At 42.4% G+C, this 21,541-nt stretch overlaps 3 protein-coding genes across 8 annotated transcripts; 1 reads left to right on the top strand and 2 right to left on the bottom strand.

Annotated features, from left to right (window-relative positions):
- Positions 1–1,442: 1,442 nt before the first annotated feature.
- Positions 1,443–8,792, bottom strand: LOC110508316 (PWWP domain-containing DNA repair factor 3A). Its single transcript, XM_036965924.1, has 10 exons — positions 8,337–8,792; positions 5,689–5,759; positions 5,518–5,603; positions 5,318–5,384; positions 3,820–3,895; positions 3,670–3,717; positions 3,247–3,491; positions 2,818–3,027; positions 2,261–2,349; positions 1,443–2,160 (listed from the first exon to the last, which is right to left on the bottom strand). The coding sequence occupies exons 2-10, from the start codon at positions 5,689–5,691 to the stop codon at positions 2,082–2,084; spliced, it is 903 nt and encodes a 300-aa protein (XP_036821819.1). The 5' UTR covers positions 5,692–5,759; positions 8,337–8,792; the 3' UTR covers positions 1,443–2,081.
- A 5,593-nt stretch (positions 8,793–14,385) lies between these two features.
- On the top strand, positions 14,386–16,949 carry LOC118944809 (lysine-rich arabinogalactan protein 19-like). Of its 6 annotated transcripts, none has more exons than XM_036965922.1 (3): positions 14,386–14,788; positions 15,281–15,520; positions 15,765–16,949. In XM_036965922.1, the coding sequence occupies exons 2-3, from the start codon at positions 15,464–15,466 to the stop codon at positions 16,539–16,541; spliced, it is 834 nt and encodes a 277-aa protein (XP_036821817.1). In that variant the 5' UTR covers positions 14,386–14,788; positions 15,281–15,463; the 3' UTR covers positions 16,542–16,949. The 6 variants fall into 6 exon arrangements, with proteins under 6 accessions (XP_036821817.1, XP_036821813.1, XP_036821818.1 ...); XM_036965918.1 differs by having other exon boundaries at positions 14,389–14,788; positions 15,772–16,949; XM_036965923.1 differs by having other exon boundaries at positions 14,391–14,788; positions 15,813–16,949.
- A 2,192-nt stretch (positions 16,950–19,141) lies between these two features.
- LOC110508203 lies at positions 19,142–21,278 on the bottom strand. Its single transcript, XM_021588637.2, has 7 exons — positions 21,054–21,278; positions 20,614–20,794; positions 20,296–20,472; positions 19,965–20,061; positions 19,597–19,750; positions 19,414–19,439; positions 19,142–19,255 (listed from the first exon to the last, which is right to left on the bottom strand). The coding sequence occupies exons 2-7, from the start codon at positions 20,767–20,769 to the stop codon at positions 19,233–19,235; spliced, it is 633 nt and encodes a 210-aa protein (XP_021444312.1). The 5' UTR covers positions 20,770–20,794; positions 21,054–21,278; the 3' UTR covers positions 19,142–19,232.
- Positions 21,279–21,541: the final 263 nt, after the last annotated feature.

Below are 21,541 nucleotides of genomic sequence, written 5' to 3'. Positions count from 1 at the left end.
ACAATGTCTCAAGTTTTGAATTTAATGTTAATTTCGCTACCAAAAACCGCCTCCAATGTCGTTTTTAGAGAGGATGTCAGTACGTTCAACAAGTGCAGACCACGTTGTGGTAATCCATGGGGTGTTGGGTTTGAGCACACAAACGGACACAGAGACGGGGAGGTTCTAGAAAACACGCCTTTACTGGTCAACATAAAATAAATGTAATAACGGAGTTGGGCCGCCTCCTCGTATTCGGCTCCGGGTGCTTCGTTCCCATCTGTTGGTCCACTCCCTGCCTCTCATTTTCTCTCCCACGGTGCTCCCTGTACATGGCCTGCACGACTGGTTGGCACTCTCCCCTAATTGGTGGCATCAGTGTCGTGGTGCCCACCCCGGGTACTCCCAGCAGAGGGAGCCAACGTCGCGGCACGTACCTCCCCTCTATCACCAACCCCTGGGGTAGACCTCCGGGATACCCACACAATGCCATACACGTTGTGGTGAGCGGTTTGCTGATGTCAACGTTGTGAACAGAGTGCCCCATGGTGGCGGTGGGATTATGGACAACGAACACAACTACATTTTATCGATGGCAATTTGAATGCAGAGATACCATGATATCCTGATGCCCATTGTTGTGCGATTCAAACACCGCCTCATGTTTCAGCATGATAATGCACAGCTGTATGTTGCAAGGATCTAAACACAATTCCTGGAAGCTGAAAATGTCCCAGTTCTTTCATGGCCTGCATACTCACCAGACATGTCACCCATTGAGCATGTTTGGGATACTCTGGATCGACGCGTATACAGCGTGTTACAGTTCCCGCCAATATCCAGCAACTTCACACAGCCATTGAAGAGGAGTGGGACAACATTCCAACGGCCACGATCAACAGCCTGATCAACTCTATGCGAAGATGTGTCGCGCTGCATGAGGCAAATGGTCACACCAGATACTGACTGGTTTTCTGATCCACGCCCCTACCTATTTTTTGGAAGATATGTGACCAACAGATACATATGTGTATTCCCAGTCATGTGAAATCCATAGATTAGGGCCTACTTGACTTAATTTCAATTGACTGATTTCTTTATATGAACTGTTGAAATTGTTGCATAATGCATTGATATTTTTGTTCAGTATTAAATATAATACAAATAAAATCCTTTATCAGACTTGCATGTATTCATTATTGACCTGTCATTGGGGAATAGTCGTGTTCCTGTACTGTCATTGCAAGTCACTGGGTGTGTCCCAAATGGTTCCCTACATAGTGCACAACTTGGGCCCTGATCAAAAAAGTGCACTATAAAGGGAATAGGGTGTCATTTGGGTTTCACTATAGATGAGTTGACATTCAGAATGTTGTATAGCTTGATGTTTTAAACACTGTCACCAGGAAATGGGTACTTACTAACAAGCTAACCTTACATGACCATAGAATAAGACTGGAATGTTCAAATATGACTATTTATTTAAAAAAGAGCAGACTTTTCCATAGAAAAATAGAGTAGTGTCTTTAATGTCCTGAATTTACAGTTGAACTGTCTAAACGGGCGACCATGTTGGATCAAATACGGTTGCAGTGGGTCTAAAATGAAGTCCCAGTTTCAACCAGCGGCATAAGTCTTATACGAGGTCCCACCCTCCCAGGAGTTCCGTGTTGAAGCTGTAAATCTTGACCAGTCGATCACAGATTTCAGATGATTTGACAATGACTTGATAATTCAACGTAGTTTTGTTAAATCACACCACTGCTAGCATGTACAACAGCAGTTGATTGTCCTCAGAGCCACATTTAGAGACCGTTATATATGGTTCTTATTGTCTGCGATAGACCAGTGTCCTGGCCAGAGGGTGTACTTGTATATCAAGCTGCTTCACGGTACAGAAAAAGGCTTCTACCTTACTGGCTGTTCTTTCTTGGACAAGGCTACTTACTTATTTCCTGTCCTATAATGCTTAGAAGCATCATTTGATTAGGACACTGGCATTCTGAGGCTGCATCCCAAATGGCACTATTCAAACTACTTTTTACCAGAACCCTATGGCCCGTTTAGTCTGAGGGTTGGAAGCCAAGTAGACTGTGTTATGTTCAGTGTGCAGGATGCTGACGGATCGATGCTTTCGTCTTCATCTGCTGCTCGATCATCGCATCAAACTCCTCTCTTTCCCTGAGGAGAGGAAGGAAAGAGAAGAAAGCAGATTTAGACCCAGAAATAAATGTAACGGTGTTAGCCTTTAATTCAGTGAGCCAACACACTGACCACTTACCTTTTACTCAGACAGGGCCCTTTCAGGTATTTGTCTTCTGCCTTCACCAGTGACAACTTGTCTACTCCGGCTATGGCATAGATAATAGCCTACACAAAAAGACATCACACTTCAGAATAATAACTCATTTAAGACACACTCTAGCTATTTATGAACTTTTCCTGTTGAAAAACAATAGTAATAAGTATAAAATAAGTATAAACACAGTAAACACACTTAAGGGTAAAACAAAAGTTGTTTTTTTTGACAACTGCACACTTCAAGGATTAGGGCATTCAAGGAGTTGGTCTGATGTCATCAGCCTCCCTCCTTGCTTGCTTGAGGAACAATAGAGAACAAAATAGGAAAGGCCCACTTGTGCCATGTCATACCTGGACCACCTATTGAGAAGTGCCTTTTGTTAAGTAAATCAGGTGTTAAATGAGGTGAAAAGGAGACTGGAGTAGGACTTCTAACATCACTTCCAACAATAAAGAATGGTATTAAAAACAGACAGCAAAGAAAGACACGTGTTTCGATGGACAATAAAGTTGTATTCTATTCTACAGCATTCTGACCTCTGGTAACAGCACGTCCAGTACCAAGCGGATGAGGTCTACATCGGCCAGACAGGGTGCGGTGAGGGGGGCGGTCTCGTACACCCCTCTCAGGTACTGGTACACCTGGTCCAGCTGCTCCTCGTCCTCCAGGTACGTGTCCACAACTGACCGACTGGCTGCCAGGAACCAACGCAGCCACTTAGACTGCTGCTGACCACTGATTACGCCCTGGGGTTAGAGAGAGGGTTTATCTTCTACATATAGAGCTACTCAAGTTTGGAGACCATATTACATACAGAGAAAGATGGAAGGATAGAGAATGGACAGAGAGAGGGGGATGGAGAGAAGATACTGACAGGCAAAGGAGAGGGACGGACAGATGGAGGGAGAAAACAACTACTATACTGAGTGCCTGGGAGAGAGAGAGGCATCGGCATGGTTACTCACTAGAAGGCGTGTCTCCACCCGGCGCTGCCTGACGACGAAGTCCACCAGTTTCTCGTTGGCACGGTTACGTGCAGCCTTGGAACGGTCAGGCAGCAGCTTCCTCCTCCTCTCCTCCTCCTGCCGTTTGCTGCCCTCCTGATCGTCCCCTTCCGGGTCAGAGGTTACGTACTGCTCCTCCAGAATTAGCTTACTGGGGAAGGTGAGGTCTGAGGTGCCCCGGGGGTAGCACCTTCTCACTGGGCAGCCTGGGGGAGGGATCATACAGTTAATGTGTTGATCCATCTAACCTTTATCTCAGTCACAGAGAACACATTATGTGGTACTAAATACCAATTTTAAACAGGACAGACAGCATTTGAGATGACTTGTGGGAATGTCACTGTATCAACATCAGAAAACATCAGTGAACGGACATGAACTTACTTATGTCATCAGAAAAGTATTCAATGAAGGAACCGGTGAAGCCGCATCCTGCAAAGACAATACAAACATTAACAACAGTAATGGGGAATATAACACTGAGTATAATCTGGATCAAGGTGCTCATTCTAAGAGAAGTGCAGAATAGTTTACCGATACGGATTCTATAGTCGGCTATCAACGCCAGACACCATTTGATGGCAGCATCATACTTCTCTCTGGCTTTACACTACAGACAACAGGAAACATCAACACAACGGTCACCAGAAATGTTGACAAAATATACACTGAACAAAAACATCAAACTATTTCAAATATTTGACTGTTACATAAGGAAATCAGACAATTGAAATAAATGCATTAGGCCTTAATCTATGGATTTCACATGACTGGGAATACAGTTAAGCAATATGTTGGTCACAGATACCTTTAAAAAAATATATATAATTGAGCGTGGATCAGAAAAACAGTCAGTATCTGGTGTGACCACCATTTGCCTCATGCAGCACGACACATCTCCTTCGCATAGAGTTGATCAGGCTGTTGATTGTGGCCTGTGGAATGTTGTCCCACTCCTCTTCAATGGCTGTGTGAAGTTGCTGGATATTGGCGGGAACTGGAACACGTTGTCGTACATGTCGATCCAGAGTATCCCAAACATGCTCAATGGGTGACATGTCTGGTGAGTATGCAGGCCATGGAAGAACTGGGACATTTTCAGCTTCCAGGAATTGTGTTTAGATCCTTGCGGCATGGGGCTGTGCATTATCGAGCTGAAACATAAGGTGATGGCGGCATATTGATGGCGGCATATTAAATGCACGACAATGGGCCCCGGGATCTCGTCACGGTATCTCTGTGCAGTTGAAACCGTGATTCATCCATGAAGAGCACATTTCTCCAGCCTGCCAGTGGCCATCGAAGTTTCATCAGCTGTCCGGTTGGCTGGTCTCAGATGATCCTGCAGGTGAAGAAGCCAGATGTGGATGTTCTGGGCTGGCGTGGTTACATGTGGTCTGCGGTTGTGAGGCTGGTTGGACGTACTACCACATTCTCTATAACCATATCGGAAGGGGCTTATGGTAGAGAAATTAACATTAAATTCACTGTCAACAGCTCTGGTGGACATTCCTGCAGTCAGCATGCCAATTGCACGCTTCCTCAAAACTTGAGACATCTACAGCATTGTGTTGTGTGACAAAACTGCACATTTTAGAATGGCCTTTTGTTGTCCCAAAAACAAGGTGCACCTGTGTAATGATGCTGTTTAATCAGGTTCTTGATATGCCACACCTGTCAGGTGGATGGATTATCTTGGCAAAGGATAAATGTTCACTAACAGGGATTTAAACAAATTTGTCCCAAAAAATTGAGAGAAATAAGATTTTTGTGCAAATGGGACCATGTTTTTGTTAAGCATATATATATATATATATATATATATATATATATATATATATATATATATATATATATATATATATATATATATATATATATATATATATATATATATATATATATATATATATATATATATGATAATGCACAGCCCCATGACTCAAGGATCTGTACAAATATATATCTGTATCTATATTATATATTAGTTCTGTGGAGTCAGTATTCTTAAGAAACTGTTTTCTTCAGTTACCCTTACCACTAGCTGATCAGCCTCTTCACAGTCAAAAGGCTTCAATGTTTTTAGGGACACAGAAAAGCTTTGAAAGAAACACAAAAAGACAACAGTTAATATTGGAGCGCGGAGGCTAATCGGGCAATCAGGGAATGGACACCAGTTACAGCTCATAGGGAATGACTGTGGGAAGGGCTGCACAGAGTTTTGGCTCCTACCCTTTTCGTATCCTCTTTTTGTCAAACAGCAGGTCGTCAATAAACACAATGCTGGCCTTCTTCAGCTTATGGTTCACACTCTTCACCTATGGAGTCAAACAGTTTCTAGTTCAGTTACTACTGATGACTATTCAAAATTAGTTTAGTTGAAGCACAGCAATCAATACTCACCATTGCCGGCCAGAAAGGATAGTTTCTAAATTTGCACCAAACACATATTCCTTCCGTTATGGACAGTGGCTCTGAAAGAGACAAATAACTACGGTTATTTGAGTTTTAATTAACAACTCAACATAAGCTATAGTACACATGCAGGAAGGCATCATATCATCAAGGGAGTTAACCAACGCGCTCTCTCTCTAACACACCAAACCACCCCCCACGTGCATCCACATGCCCTTGTTGATTTTGTCTATCCCCACCAGACACGTTCATGACACGCAGGTTAAAATACCAAAACCAACTGTGAACACACTATATTAAATTGGGGACAGGTCGAAACACACATGAAACAATGATGGACATTTAGCTAGCTTGTTGCTGCTAGCTCATTTGTCTTGGGAGATAAACATCAGGTTGTCATTTTACCTGAAATGCATATGGTCCTATTTTTTTCTAAGCTGGATCTGTGTAGAATTTTGACCCATTTTGAGTCATACATAAATGTGTGTTCTCTACTCCGACAATTCATCGAGAGATAAAACAGGAAAACTAGTTTGACTCATCTTTCAATCACCCACATTGGTTAGCATGCTTGTGAAAACCAATGAGTAGATGGGAGAGGGGGGACTTGCAGTGCTTCAGGCAGTGCTTCAGGCATCTCAATGATAACGCGCGCGAGCAGTTTGGGTTAAATTATTGAATAACATGTAGGGCCCGGACGATATCAGTATCACAATATTTTTTCCATGGCAAAAATGAAACCACGAAGCAGTCAAACTCTTTGGCCCCTTAAAAACCTGCTTTATGTAAAATATTGTGTGCTATAGTTTGGAAAACAAATAAATGTGACTCTGGATGACATATTTTTTCCAAAATTAGGGCTGTTTTCCCACAGAAATGAAATATGCTGTGTTTTGTTTCCTTGCCACGATACTAATGAGTATCGCAATACTGGTATTTCCCGGCCCTAATAACACGCATGTGTACATGTACAGTGCCTTGCGAAAGTATTCGGCAACCTTGAACTTTGCAACCTTTTGCCACATTTCAGGCTTCAAACATAAAGATATAAAACTGTATTTTTTTGTGAAGAATCAACAACACAATCATGAAGTGGAACGACATTTATTGGATATTTCAAACTTTTTTAACAAATCAAAAACTAAAAAATTGGGCGTGCAAAATTATTCAGCCCCCTTAAGTTAATACTTTGTAGCGCCACCTTTTGATGCGATTACAGCTGTAAGTCGCTTGGGGTATGTCTCTATCAGTTTTGCACATCGAGAGACTGAAATTATTTCCCATTCCTCCTTGCAAAACAGCTCAAGCTCAGTGAGGTTGGATGGAGAGCATTTGTGAACAGCAGTTTTCAGTTCTTTCCACAGATTCTCGATTGGATTCAGGTCTGGACTTTGACTTGGCCATTCTAACACCTGGATATGTTTATTTTTGAATCATTCCATTGTAGATTTTGCTTTATGTTTTGGATCATTGTCTTGTTGGAAGACAAATCTCCGTCCCAGTCTCAGGTCTTTTGCAGACTCCATCAGGTTTTCTTCCAGAATGGTCCTGTATTTGGCTCCATCCATCTTCCCATCAATTTTAACCATCTTCCCTGTCCCTGCTGAAGAAAAGCAGGCCCAAACCATGATGCTGCCACCACCATGTTTGACAGTGGGGATGGTGTGTTCAGCTGTGTTGCTTTTACGCCAAACATAACGTTTTGCATTATTGCCAAAAAGTTCAATTTTGGTTTCATCTGACCAGAGCACCTTCTTCCACATGTTTGGTGTGTCTCCCAGGTGGCTTGTGGCAAACTTTAAACAACACTTTCTATGGATATCTTTAAGAAATGGCTTTCTTCTTGCCACTCTTCCATAAAGGCCAGATTTGTGCAATATACGACTGATTGTTGTCCTATGGACAGAGTCTCCCACCTCAGCTGTAGATCTCTGCAGTTCATCCAGAGTGATCATGGGCCTCTTGGCTGCATCTCTGATCAGTCTTCTCCTTGTATGAGCTGAAAGTTTAGAGGGACGGCCAGGTCTTGGTAGATTTGCAGTGGTCTGATACTCCTTCCATTTCAATATTATCGCTTGCAGTGCTCCTTGGGATGTTTAAAGCTTGGGAAATCTTTTTGTATCCAAATCCAGCTTTAAACTTCTTCACAACAGTATCTCAGACCTGCCTGGTGTGTTCCTTGTTCTTCATGATGCTCTCTGCGCTTTTAACGGACCTCTGAGACTATCACAGTGCAGGTGCATTTATACGGAGACTTGATTACACACAGGTGGATTGTATTTATCATCATTAGTCATTTAGGTCAACATTGGATCATTCAGAGATCCTCACTGAACTTCTGGAGAGAGTTTGCTGCACTGAAAGTAAAGGGGTTGAATAATTTTGCACGCCCAATTTTTCAGTTTTTGATTTGTTAAAAAAGTTTGAAATATCCAATAAATGTCGTTCCACTTCATGATTGTGTCCCACTTGTTGTTGATTCTTCACAAAACAATAGAGTTTTATATCTTTATGTTTGAAGCCTGAAATGTGGCAAAAGGTCGCAAAGTTCAAGGGGGCCGAATACTTTCGCAAGGCACTGTATTTAGCAATGCTTGCCCACGCAACGTAGCCAGTCTAGTCAGCACGTTACTCACTTGTGTTATTTAAGAAACTGGGTAGATCTTCCTCATCGTCTTGCTCTTCCTCCTCTTCAAGAGTCAGTGATGTTACACGGTCTTCCTGTACGCTTAACTCGATGGAGAGGTCTGAGGACAGGGAGGCATCTCCTGTGTCTGTGTCTGGTGAGTCTGACTCCTGCAGCTCAAACCTTGGTCTGGAGCGTGGCTCAGTGCTGGTAGTGTAACCGCTCTGCAGGCCAGCTCCCTCTGCTGTCTGGCCCTTCCTGCTTCTACGTCTGAGTTTGGCTGGGGGGCCTTCCTCAGAGCTGAAGGTCTGGGACCCTCCCTCTGCTGCAGCCTTCACCTTCTTCTTACCACCCTGAGTCTTCACTCCCTTCACTGTAGCCGAGTTCTTTGGCCTAACTCTGGGTCTACCCCGAGGTTTACTACCGGGTAAAGCTAAGTGTGTCTGGGAGAGATTACATATATTTTTTTAACAATTTTGTATTGAACATATGAATACTGGGATTTCATTTTAAACAGATTGAAATGCAATAGGCAAGAGAGAAGGTTATATAATGGTGATTACTTTTAAACACTGACCACAATCCTGAGCACTATTCAGTGTTTGACCATTCACCTGACAACGTAATATAGTGTTAAAGGAAAAGGAAGGAGGTGACCTGAGGTTCATGATAACTTGTTTTTGATAAGAGGAAATACAGTGCATTCGGAAAGTATTCAGACCCCTTTCCTTTTCCCACATTTTGTTATTCTAAAATTGATTAAATAAAACATTTTCCTCAATCTACACTCAATACCCCATAATGACAAAGTGAAAACAGGTTTTAACCTTAAAGGTTAAATAAATAAATAAATGTTTCTAATCAGTGATGAAGATGATAACACAGTACCTTCTCCAGAGGGCTTAGTTCCAACAGCTTCCAGGGGGTGATAGGTGAGGCGTTCTGTGGGCCCAGTCCCAAGTGAGTCAGGGAGGCAGAGAAGGGGTTGTCTGTTCCTGTGGAGGATCTGGGGTGAGGGCCTGGCGTGGAGCTAAGAAAGAGCTGCTGCTGGACCCGCTGAGGTCTGCCTCTGACTCTCTTAGGCGTGTTTGGTGAGAAGGGGATGCCAGAAGGGCTGCGAGTAGGAGAGAGGCTACTCTGTAGGCTGGACGAGAGGTCTGCAGACAGTACAATGAGTGAGGAGGGGACATCGGAGTCTACCTTGAGGGTCTGTGATTTTTTTATATATTTTCTCTTTGGAAGCCCAGGATAACTGAATGTGGGAGAGGAAAGGTTGAGGTCTGCAGATAACACAGGGAGTAAGGAGAGGACTCCTGAGTCTACCTTGTGGGTCTTTGATTTCTTAGTATATTTCCTTTTTTTTACAGTCTCCTCCTGTGACTGTTCCGTGTCTCGTAACTCTACCTTATGCTTCTGCGATTTTTTGGATGTCTTTTCCCCATTTCTCACGGTCTCATGTGAGTCCTCCTTATGCTTCTGAGATTTTTTTGTGTAGTTCCTCTTTCTCACGGTCTCTTGTGATTGGTCAATCCCCAGTGACTGTTCTACGATATGGCTTTGTGATTTTTTCGATGCCACCTTGTTTACCTTATTCGTCAGCGATTTCATAGATTTATTTTTTCCAGTCTCTGGGGATTGTGACTGGTCAATCTCCTGGGTCTGTGATTTTTTTGTATATTTCCTCTTTTTTACAGTTTCTTGTGAGTGGTCTACCTTGTGGGTTGAAGATATTTTAGACACCTTTTTCCTTTTTGTTACCAACTCTTGTGACTGGTCTACCTGGTGGGTTGGTGATTTCATAGTTGTCTTTTTCCCATTTCTCACAGTCTCCTGTGGCTTGTCTCCCTTATGGCTCTGTGTTTTTTTTGTATATTTCCTCTTTGTTACCATCTCTTGTGACTGCTCTCCCTTATGGGTTGGAGATATTTTAGAGCCCTTTTTCTTTTTTGTTACAGACTCCTCCTGTGACTGGTCAACCTTAGGGGTCTGAGATGTTTTTGTATATGTCCTCTTTCTCACCGTCTCCTGTGACCAGTCTATCTTATGGGTTGGTGATTTTCTAGATGTATTTTCCCCATTTCTCACTGTCTCACTCTCCTGTGACTGGTCAGTGTCCCTTGGCTGGCCTACCTTATGGCTCTGTGATTTTTTTGTATATTTCCTTTTTTGCCCAGTCTTTTGTGTCAGGCAATTCTCTTGTCCTACCTTAATAGTCGGTAAGGGTTTAGATGTATTTTCCCCATTTGTCACGGTCTCCTGTGGATGATCGACCTTATGAATTTGGGATTTTTTTGCCGCCTTTCTCCCATCTTTCAGATTCTGTGGTGACTGGCACAGAGTCCTTTGCTCTTTGGCACATTTGCTTATAAATATCCCAGTGGCAGTGATACCACCAGTGGTTAGAACATTAGGGCCTGTTAGGTCTCCTTGTCCAACAGAAGCACTGGAGAGATGGGGCCCATTCTTACTCTGTCCCTTATTGGCGCTCTGTAAGTCCAAGGCAGGGCATGGTGGTTCAAAGGTGGCCTCAGGTATCACAGGTGAGCTGGGTGTCAGTGTCACAGCCTCTGTTTGGTCTTCTGGCTGTAAACATGGATGTGTAGCTGTCGGGGAATGGGCCTGGTGGATATGGTGTTCTGTGTCAGTCTGGGTTTTTTTGTGTTTCCGTGGCCTCCCCCTCTTGCGACGTTCACCCTGTGGCTGTGATGCATCAAAGGTTCCTTTCTCTGCTGTCCTCTTTTTTTGGGGTGAAACAAGTGTTTGAGATGGGCAAGAAGGGTTGGTTGAAACAGGTGTTTCAGCTGGGATAGCAGAGCTGGTTCCTTCCCCATCCCCAAAGCAGTGTGTGGGAGACGGAGGGCTAACTCCCAGCTGTGCAGTGGCTGTCTGCTGGTCGGCCCAAACCGAGGTCTTCTGTGTGGAAGAGGAAGAACTGTCCTCTGGAGAATTCATGTTCAGGGCCAGGCAAGCTCCAGTGCTTCAGCTCCTCAGGAGGACAAAGCTCATCATCTTGAGCTGTTATGGAACCATGCAGGATGTGAACAGGTTTATTCTTTGTGTTGATCAAATAAAGCCATGTGAATTTCAGAGAGGGGTGTAATCTTAGGGCTTGTTGTGTGCATCTAAGAAACATTTGAGCAAAAATCTGTTCTGCTAACCACAGCTTGTAAATAATTGAAAGTTCTGCTTTGCTAGCTATAACAACATACCTAAACGCTTTTGCGTGTAACTAGCTAGTTGTGGGGATTGTGGGTTTACCATCGACAACAATACCAACAGGTAGGTCAAGTAAATTAACTAGCAACACATCTGTTGTCGACACTCCACTGATCAGTCTCGTCGAAATTTCACAACAAAAATGATCGAATGAGATTACAGACAGTTGCCTAGCTTTGATAACTTTTTGTATTTACTTTACATCCGCATATGCATGCACACCGTGTTTGCTGGTCAAGCAACAGTAGCAAGCTAACGATAATTATATCGCATACTCTGTACTGGCTAATCAGATAGCTAGCTACTGTATCGGATTGCAATTATTATTTCGCTAACAACCCAGCAAGAAATAATAGTAGCATAGAAGGTTCCAAATACTGATTTGTATAAATATGTATACATACACATAGACACAGCAAGATAGATGGAATACTTTCTTCTAGATACTTGAAAGGTTGCAACTCCTCTCAGCGTCTCGTCAACAACTCTTAAAAAAGTCGTTCCGGGTCACGGAATTTCAAACATTTTCAAAATAAAATTCGCCCACCTAATAGTAGAAAAGTGTCAATGACGTGTAAATAATTGTTTAAACATTAACATTGTTCATATTTAAGTGACATTTGCATTACATTTAGGTTGTAATACATGTTCCAAGGTCAAATAAATTCCCCCAATGCGAATCACTGTATATGGAATACATGTTGGCTTGTAGAGCAAAAAGTATCCTGGGGACCTTACTAAAAGTATTATAGGGGATAGTCAGTAGTGTCTGTAGAATGTATATATGGTGTCATTTCATGTGGCTCTAAATAATACAGTGTGTTGCTGGCCTTTTACTGTGGTCAAATAGCTTAAAATGGGGGCTAAAATATAAACAAATGATTCTATGTGCAGAGGGAAAAGTGTGGTTGGGAGTACTCAGTAAGGTCTGTATAAACCACCTTCAAATGACCAGGTGCCATCTATGGTCCTGAAGTCAATGCCTATACACACTAAACTATCAACACTCAAATAACAAACCCATAAGGCAATTTTTTTTTGTCAAAACAAAAATCTAATTTATTTACAATTTAAACATAATCAACATCAACCAGGCTATAGGGACACAGTCACTTCAGTCACCAATTGTATCAAATGTGTCAGTTAAAATTCATGGTCATACTTAAATCATTTCATAAAATGTTTCGGCAAAACATTTATGGTCTAACACACTTTGATACATTAATTTGTAGCAATCCCTTATCAAATACATACATTAAATTAGTGATGGCCACAAATATGGAAAATCAATATCAGTTGCATTTTCGATTCGATATTGATATTATATCGGTTCGTAGAAAATACATTGCAATTGTGTGAATGTTCACTTTTCTGTGATGTCCAGACAACTGCTTGCGGATTGCCCATTGGGCCAAGTGTGTTCCGGTGGTATTAACCTACTTAACCCGTTTTAATACAATGGGAAGCCCATCCACAATTGATGACCCATCAGCTGGCACTTAAATAATACTACAGTTTTACTGCAGCACCCAGAATAGTTTTTGCTCTATAAGCCAATGTAACAGTATAGCTTCCGTTCCTCTCCTCGCCCCTACCCGGGCTCGAACCAGGGACCCTCTGCACACACAGACAACTGACACCCACAGAGCATCGTTACCCATCGCACCACCGCTAACTAGCTAGCCATTTCACATCGGTTACACCAATATGTATTCCATATGCAGTGATTCGCATTGTGGCCGCCAATGGAATGGATGGAGCAAAAGGCCAGAAACACTCCATATTATTCAGAGCCCCATGAAATGACACCATACAGTATACATTCTACAGACCCTACTTAGTACTTATTTCCCTACTTTAACATCATCACAAATAATCATTGTTCCTGTACATTGCTATATTTTTACCGTATAGTGTCCAGGCACCCCATTATTAAGCTATTGGGCCACAGTAAAAGGCCAGCAACACTCAGAGTCCCATGAAATAACACCATATATAGATTCCACAGACCCTACTAGAATAGTTTTTTCTCTATAAGCCCATGTGTAATTTATAGACCTAGTGTATTGCATTGGGACCAAAGGAGTGGGTGGAGTAGAAAGGGCTGCTGGGTATTTAGACCACACACATTCAAGATATAACACCATCTATAAACTCTAGTCTAGTGCGACATCAATAGGGTTTGTAGAATATGATGTTCTTTACATTCATTTACTTAAGTGCCAAACATTTACCAATTTATTTATTTTTATTTTACCTTTATTTAACTAGGCAAGTCAATTAAGAACAAATTCTTATTTTCAGTGACGGCCTAAGAACAGTCAATGAGCTCCACGGCCTAGGAACAGTCAATTCTGCTCCACCTTATAATGTTATGTATCTTATATGGAGTAGTAATTGTCTTTAGTTTTAACATTATGCACTACGTAAAGCTGCACAAAATTATTGATTTCATGTCATACACAGCGTTTTACCGCAGACTTTTATTGTGAAGGCAAATCGGAAAACCGGAAGTTTTAATATTTCTACCAGGACACTAATGTTGCTGCCATGACGCTAATGCAACTCTTGAGCCAAAACACAACTTAATATCGTCGGGTTTTGCGCCCTTTGATTCGTGGCATATGTAGCACATTACACTGAATTTAGGAACAACGCAATTATATTTTCCTTTATTTCAAGACAAGTTGACAACATTAAATATTTAGGCAGAAAACCAAAATAGGAAAGGAATTAAAAGGAATTTAATGTGACTGTAACAAACTAGTGATTAAACATTAGTGTCTGAGACAATAATAAATAAATAAAACATAACAATAAGAACAAATTCTTATTTACAATGACGGCCTACCGGGGAACTGCCTTGCTCAGGGGCAGAACGACAGATGTTTACCTTCAGCTCGGTGATTTGATCCCGTAAAATGCTTGGCCCCCCGCTGACACTCTTGAGTCAAGGAAATTTTTGGTTCCGACAACCAATCATATCGCCGTCTGTATAACCAATAATTTCACTCGCCAACCAATCCGAGAGGCCAGTGCAACCAACCAGTAACCAATAATTCACCAATGAGGATAGAGCTATGGCGGGACCTTTAAACTCTCTCCAAGAGGACCATGGAAAATATATATTTTCTTTTAGGTAATTTTATTCGCGAATTATGTTTATTTTCTGAAGTAACGTTAGCTACATTTTTTTTGTTTGAGTTTTCATTGATCATCATCATAATCGATCGGAATATCTAGCAGGTAAGATCACTGTGTTAGGCTACAGTTAATAGTCATCCGACGCACGGTTCGGTTAACAAGATTTACAGTGTAGCTACGGTAACGCTAACACGTTAGTAAACTGGTGTTTTAACACTGACACAGGTTAACGAAGTAACGTAACTTTAGCTAGTTTAACGTCCGATGACTCAGACCATCAAAATAGTCTGTTAACCTCACTATTTTCATACTAATCTGGAGTTATTATTTTCATTAATGATGACGCTTAGTTGATAGCGATAATAGATAAGTAAAACAAAGGATGGTGTTTAATCTATTGATCTAATTAAGTTAATAGTTCTACTTTTCAGCCCTTCCAGGCCTGTATTTGAAGTATATATAGTGATGACTTGCATTTTAAATGATATACAGGCCTAACGTTACACGGTATGTCTCATGTGATATGATCACCTGTTCTTTGGGGAATGTATCATCGATACATTATTTCTCATGTGGGAAATGTTGTTGTGTTAGGATTTCAGGGAGAGATGTATGCCTTCCCAAGGGATGGCAAAGCATTTTGCCTGATGTGGATCATAAGTGGATGACCAAGGCGTTGTTCAGGTGGTCGGGGAATGGGATTCCAGAGATGGACTTTGCCAGGGTTGACAAAATGTGGTGGGACTGCCCTCCACCACCATCTGCAGCTCAGTAGAGATGGAAAGATACTTTGCCGATCCTCTGTTGCTCTGGATGCCCAGGAAGCTCTGGCAGGTAAAGTTGTATTGCCCACATTCTGTGCAGTAGGAAGGTCATCAGTTGGAACATATGGTTCCTTACACTGTTCCACGCGAAATACACTGGTAATGGCAATGTAATGTAAATAATAATCTAATGCAGCTTTTATATTTAATACAAAACAGCAACACATTTCTCTTTGTGAAATGTTATTATAGAATTATTCCATTCTCAGTCCAGTGTATTCTCATATTTATGTAGTTTGTTTTCTTTGGAGGAGCTGATAGGTTTGAAGTACCTCTTTGATCAGACTGGTTTGGTGCTGCAGGATCACAAGGCTGCCATTGAGGAACTGGAGACAGGTGATCCTGATGTCCAAGGGGAGGATGATGAGGGCTTTGTGGAGCTTGTGGAATATCAGGACCTGACAGTTCCTGGGCTGGAGACAGCCCTGCCTCTTGTTGGCACCTGTCGTCGTACTCCCACCCCCTCTACCAGCATCCAGTCCACAGCTGCATCAGTCAGTCCCCTGTCCTCCTCTCCTGTACGGGCTACTCCACCACCTGGGCCTCTGTCCTCCACACTTGGGCTCGTCCTTCCCCTGTCCTACGTTCCTGTACGGGCTACTCCACCACCTGGGCCTCTGTCCTCCACACTTGGGCTCGTCCTTCCCCTGTCCTATGTTCCTGTTCGGGCTACTCCACCACCTGGGCCTCTGTCCTCCACACTTGGGCTCGTCCTTCCGCTGTCCTATGTTCCTGTACGGGCTACTCCACCACCTGGGCCTCTGTCCTCCACACTTGGGCTCGTCCTTCCCCTGTCCTACGTTCCTGTTCGGCTACTCCACCACCTGGGCCTCTGTCCTCCACACTTGGGCTCGTCCTACCCCTGTCCTATGTTCCTGTACAGGCTACTCCACCACCTGGGCCCCTGTCCTCCACACTTGGGCTCGTCCTACCCCTGTCCTATGTTCCTGTTCGGGCTACTCCACCACCTGGGCCTCTGTCCTCCACACTTGGCTCGTCATTCCCCTGTCCTACGTTCGTGTTCAGGCTAACATTACGCCTTAGTCCATGTACCATGAATATTCTTTTTAAAGCGTGAATTGGCTCTGGCAGTCAAAACAGCCAAATACTCCATCTAAAGTATTGGGATAGTATAATGTTTTGTTGTTTCGGCTCTGTACTCCAGCACTTTAGATTTGCAATGATACAAAGTGCAGACTGTCGGCTTTAATTTGAGGGTATTTTCATCCATATTACAGCACTTTTTATTATAGTACTTTTTGTACATAGTCCCCCCCCATTTAAGAGGACCCAAAAGTATTGGGATAAATGAACTTATGTGTATTAAAGTAGTCAAAAGTTTAGTATTTGGTCCGTTATTCCTAGCACACAATGATTACATCAAGCTTGTGACTCTACAAACATTTGCTGTTTGTTTTGGTTGTGTTTCAGATTATTTTGTGCCCAATACAAATTACTGATAAATCATGTATTGTGTCATTTTGGAGTCAGTTATTGTAAATAAGAATATAATATGTTTCTAAACACTTCTACATTAATGTGGATGCTACCAGGACTACCGATAGTCCTGATGAATTGTGAAGAATGATTAGTGAGAAAGTTACAGATGCACAAATATCATACCCCTTGTCATACAGCATGTCTTGGGTGTATGTTGAGAGGTAGCTTGTAAGTAAGGATTTCATTGCACTGTTTACACCCTGTATATATATGATGATTAAAATTGGATTTGATTTAATTTGATTTGACAGAGAGGATGCTTGCCATTTCAGGAGACGGTTCTGAAAGAGTACACCAGGTCTATATCTCTGGATAAGTTTGGCCAGGAGGGCTTCTGAGGAGAAGACCTTCAAGTAGGTTGTTGAAAATGCTCTGTGGTATGCTGGGTATTTGGTGGCATTGATGAAGAGTGTTGCAAAAAAACATGCTGCCAATCAGATGACTTTGTAGTGGTCCCACCATCCAGCATCCAGTCCACACCTCTACCCGCATCCGTCCTCTGCTCCTGTACGGACTACTCCACCACCAGCTGGTTCTCTCTCCGTGGCCTTGACACCTGTGCTCTGCTGGGCCTCTGTTCTTGATCTCCACACCTGTGCCCGGCTGGGCCTCTGTTCATGATCTCCACTCCACACCTGTGCCCGGCTGGGCCTCTGTTCATGATCTCCGCACCTGTGCCCGGCTGGGCCTCTGTTCATGATCTCCACACCTGTGCCCGGCTGGGCCTCTGTTCATGATTTTCACACCTGTGCCTCTGTTCATGATCTTCACACCTGTGCCTCTGTTCATGATCTTCACACCTGTGCCTCTGTTCATGATCTCCATACCTGTGCCCGACTGGGCCTCTGTTCATGATCTCCACACCTGTGCCTCTGTTCATGATCTCCACACCTGTGCCTCTGTTCATGATTTTCACACCTGTGCCCGGGTGGACCTCTGTTCATGATCTTCACACCTGTGCCAGTCCCGTCCTCTGCTCCTTATGGGCTGGGCATTCTGATGGAGCCAGCGATCACTCTTCGTTTTCAGTTAATTTTATATAATTGTAATTATTTGTGTTCAATTGTTTGTCCCTCTGTGGTGTTTATTTAATTAACTGTAATACAGCATCATTTGTCATTGACCTATTACTAAAAAGTATTCTCCCCATACTCTTAATTCACTCTGAGCACAAAAGCCATTAGCTGAATTCTCTAATTACATTTTGTTTTGTTCAATTAATGTCAGTCTTTGAATGCTCCATTGTATAAACTATTTAATGTTCCTGCTTGTGTGCTTTGTGCACTGATTTCAAACCATTTGAGTACATTTGTCATTCTCACGTCTTTCTCCAATTCTGTGTCTTCAATTACTTCCTTGATTTACAATCAAAACAACTCCGCCAACATTACGCTTTCGATGTGAACTTGATATTAAATGTATAAATTAAGCCGTTTCTCTTATTTGAGATGAACTAGATTTAACTCCTGTGGTGTTCAGGCTTAACACATTCAGGCTACCCTTCTATAAATGTGAATCCTGAAGAGGGTGAGCGATTTGACCAAAGGTGACAGGTTTTCATAATAAAAAGTTATGGATGACAGATTTACGGGGTGAGAGGAACGAGGATTGTCGGATGAAGCCCGATACTTTTCTACTCTCAGATTGTCAGGGTAGGGAAAAGAAAGCATTAAAAAACCATGCAAGGCTAAATACAGCAGCCTCGTTGGGATTCGATTCACCGTCGGCATGGGCGGGTATGTTCGTTCTTGGTAGAAAATGACACCCGAATTCGTTACACTTTAATTCCTGGTGTCGCAACCTCGACTGATGAGCTAGATCTTTGGCCCAACGCTCTAACCATTAGGCTACCTGCCGCCCCACATAGGGTTCTGGTCATAGCTGGAAAATGTTACATGTTATTCCATCACAATCATGTCATGAGTGTAATACTGTAGTGTGAAAAATACACGGGGGATTGGAAATGATGCAGAAAATGACATTGATACAACCCACCATCTATCTGTAATATTAAAGCTGAGCTACTCCCAGGAGTGTTTTATCCACAGAGGAATAACACAACACAGACACATGGCAAAGCAGTGCAACATGTTTCCAACCCTACATAAAAATATAATATATAACAGTACACACAGAGCACGGTGAAATAAGTATGTGTTAATCACATTAATTAATAAACCCTTCAGATTAACAATGAGGCCCTCATATATCTCTCCTCACAGTCAAAAAGCACTGGATGACAATCCTGAGAGAAAGTAGGAAAAAAACGACATTAGGACACAGATAAACTAAAGCAATTGCAAACTATTATGCCATGTTGGTTTGATACAAGCCTGCATATATGAGGTTATCAATCATAGTGTGTATGAGCAATAAACAGAAGTGATTCTTGTGGTGAATTACCATTGATCTTGCAACCTCTTCTTTCCCTGTAATACAAAACGTAATGTCCTTTTTAAGATATTCCTTTAGTGGAAATGAAACTGAACAATAAGGGGAATGCTGGTGTCTACAGCACAAATACAGTTTTTAGTTAAGTTTTTTGTATTTATATACATTTTTACATATGAGCTGCTGTACACTCACATTTGTGTCATCATATAGTGTTTGCTGGACTCGCAGGCTTGCATTTGACTCATTGCTGCCACCGCCTGGCTATTTGAAGCATCACATGAAGCAGAGCAGGAGTGGGACTGGTGGACAGCTTGGGTGAAGTTGAATCGTAACCACTCAAAATGGTCTACAGTAATAAAAAACGGAACATCTTCCAGTGTCATAAAATAACATTTATAATGTAAGATATGTTGGTTATTCTGTAATCGCTATCACGAGAGGGATGTGATTTATGGCCAGGACACTGTCTCAATGGGACTTTGCTTAAATAAAGGTAAAAAAATAAATAAAAATACATGTGTGTATATATATATGTATTCTTTAATCCAGTAATACCGTACCTCTCTGTAGACTCAGATCTAGGGACATATTTCTCTGTGTATCTCTGTGCAGGGAAATAGCACTCCTTTGTGCTGTTTCATTCGCATGCAGCATCGCCTGTGTACAAAGCAAATCTACAGTCACTGACAATCTATATGATGTTTTAGAATAGATAGTTTTGACCAAAAGTTTTGATGCCAAGGAGTTGTATTCTGAACATGAACAGCATACAATCTATAGTCTATGTATTCTGAACATCAACAGCATACAATCTATAATCTATGTATTCTGAACATGAACAAGGATGTCAAACAGGTGAATGTCTAAAATGACATTGGAGGCTACACTCACATTCTCCTGCAGGCTGAGGCTCAGGGACACGTAATTCTCTCTCAGTCTCTCAGCGACAACCTCCATCTCCCGCTGCAGTGTGGTTTGGTTCTCCTGGCTCAGCCTTACAGACTCCAGCAAGGCCTGCTTTTCCTTCTCCCACACAACCTTCGCCCCTTCCATCTTCTCCGTCAGGGACTGTGTAACAGAGTTAAGATTGTACCGGTAAGCTCACAGCAAGCACTGTCTCGAGCTCTTGTACAGACAGTGTACCTTGGGTTGTACCCAGATACGGAGGGCACCATACTGCTGAACAAGCAGGCACACTGTGGTCCACACCTGTTGGGCTACGTTGCACTGGGCCACGCCCTTCATGTGAGGAGAGGTGGCCCACACCACGATAACGATGAGGGAGACCATGGACCACAGGGTCAGCAGTGCCATCACCAGGTTACAGCAGGTCCCGGATGACTTGGAACTCTTGGAACGAGCCATGGTGTTGAAGGGAGCTGTGGTTGCGCTGGGAATGACAAAGATCATATCCCTTGTCGGTTATGTCTGACAACAGAGACAGACAGCAGTTGTACAAGCTTCAGGCGGAAGGACTCTTTTGTGTCCACTGTGATGGGGAAAAAGTCTCAGAAGTCCAGACAGAAGTTTACACTTGTCTTTATCAACTGAGCCTAACGACTCATGTTACACAGGCTGAAGCAGTACTGTAAATTGTAAGGTTTTCCATTTAACTGTAGAGTCCTCGTTCAACAAAACAACTCACTTACCTTTGTCCAAATATCCCCTTTAAAACCAATACCCAGTCTTTCACCACATCTTAGTTAGAATGCTTTTATAAAGGAAGAATCCTAGCAGCCTCTCTGTGTTTATTTTATCATGCCAGGACTAGTGTACAGTACACTCCACGCTCATCACTGCACATTCCATCTCACTACTTTTTAAACAAATCCTTTTGTAGAAGGTTGTTCACATGCCAACTACTTGTAGAAATAAGACTACACTTTCCCTGACAAATGGTCGTAGACTCCTATGACATCACAACACCTAAGGATCATATATATCCCAAATGGCACCCCATTCTGTATCTAGTGCACTACTTTTGACCAGGGCCCATAAGGATTCGATTTTAGCTGGTCAAATGTTTATTAAGTTGTAAGAATCTTTCCCTCAATTACTTTCCACAAGGATTCGATTTTAGAAGATCAAATGTTTATTAAGTTATCTCGATGGACACAATAAATATACACAAGGAAAG

Source organism: Oncorhynchus mykiss, chromosome 28, assembly GCF_013265735.2.
Source record: "Oncorhynchus mykiss isolate Arlee chromosome 28, USDA_OmykA_1.1, whole genome shotgun sequence".
NCBI classification, from domain to species: Eukaryota; Metazoa; Chordata; class Actinopteri; order Salmoniformes; family Salmonidae; genus Oncorhynchus; species Oncorhynchus mykiss.
This window is presented reverse-complemented; position numbering and strand designations above follow the sequence as displayed.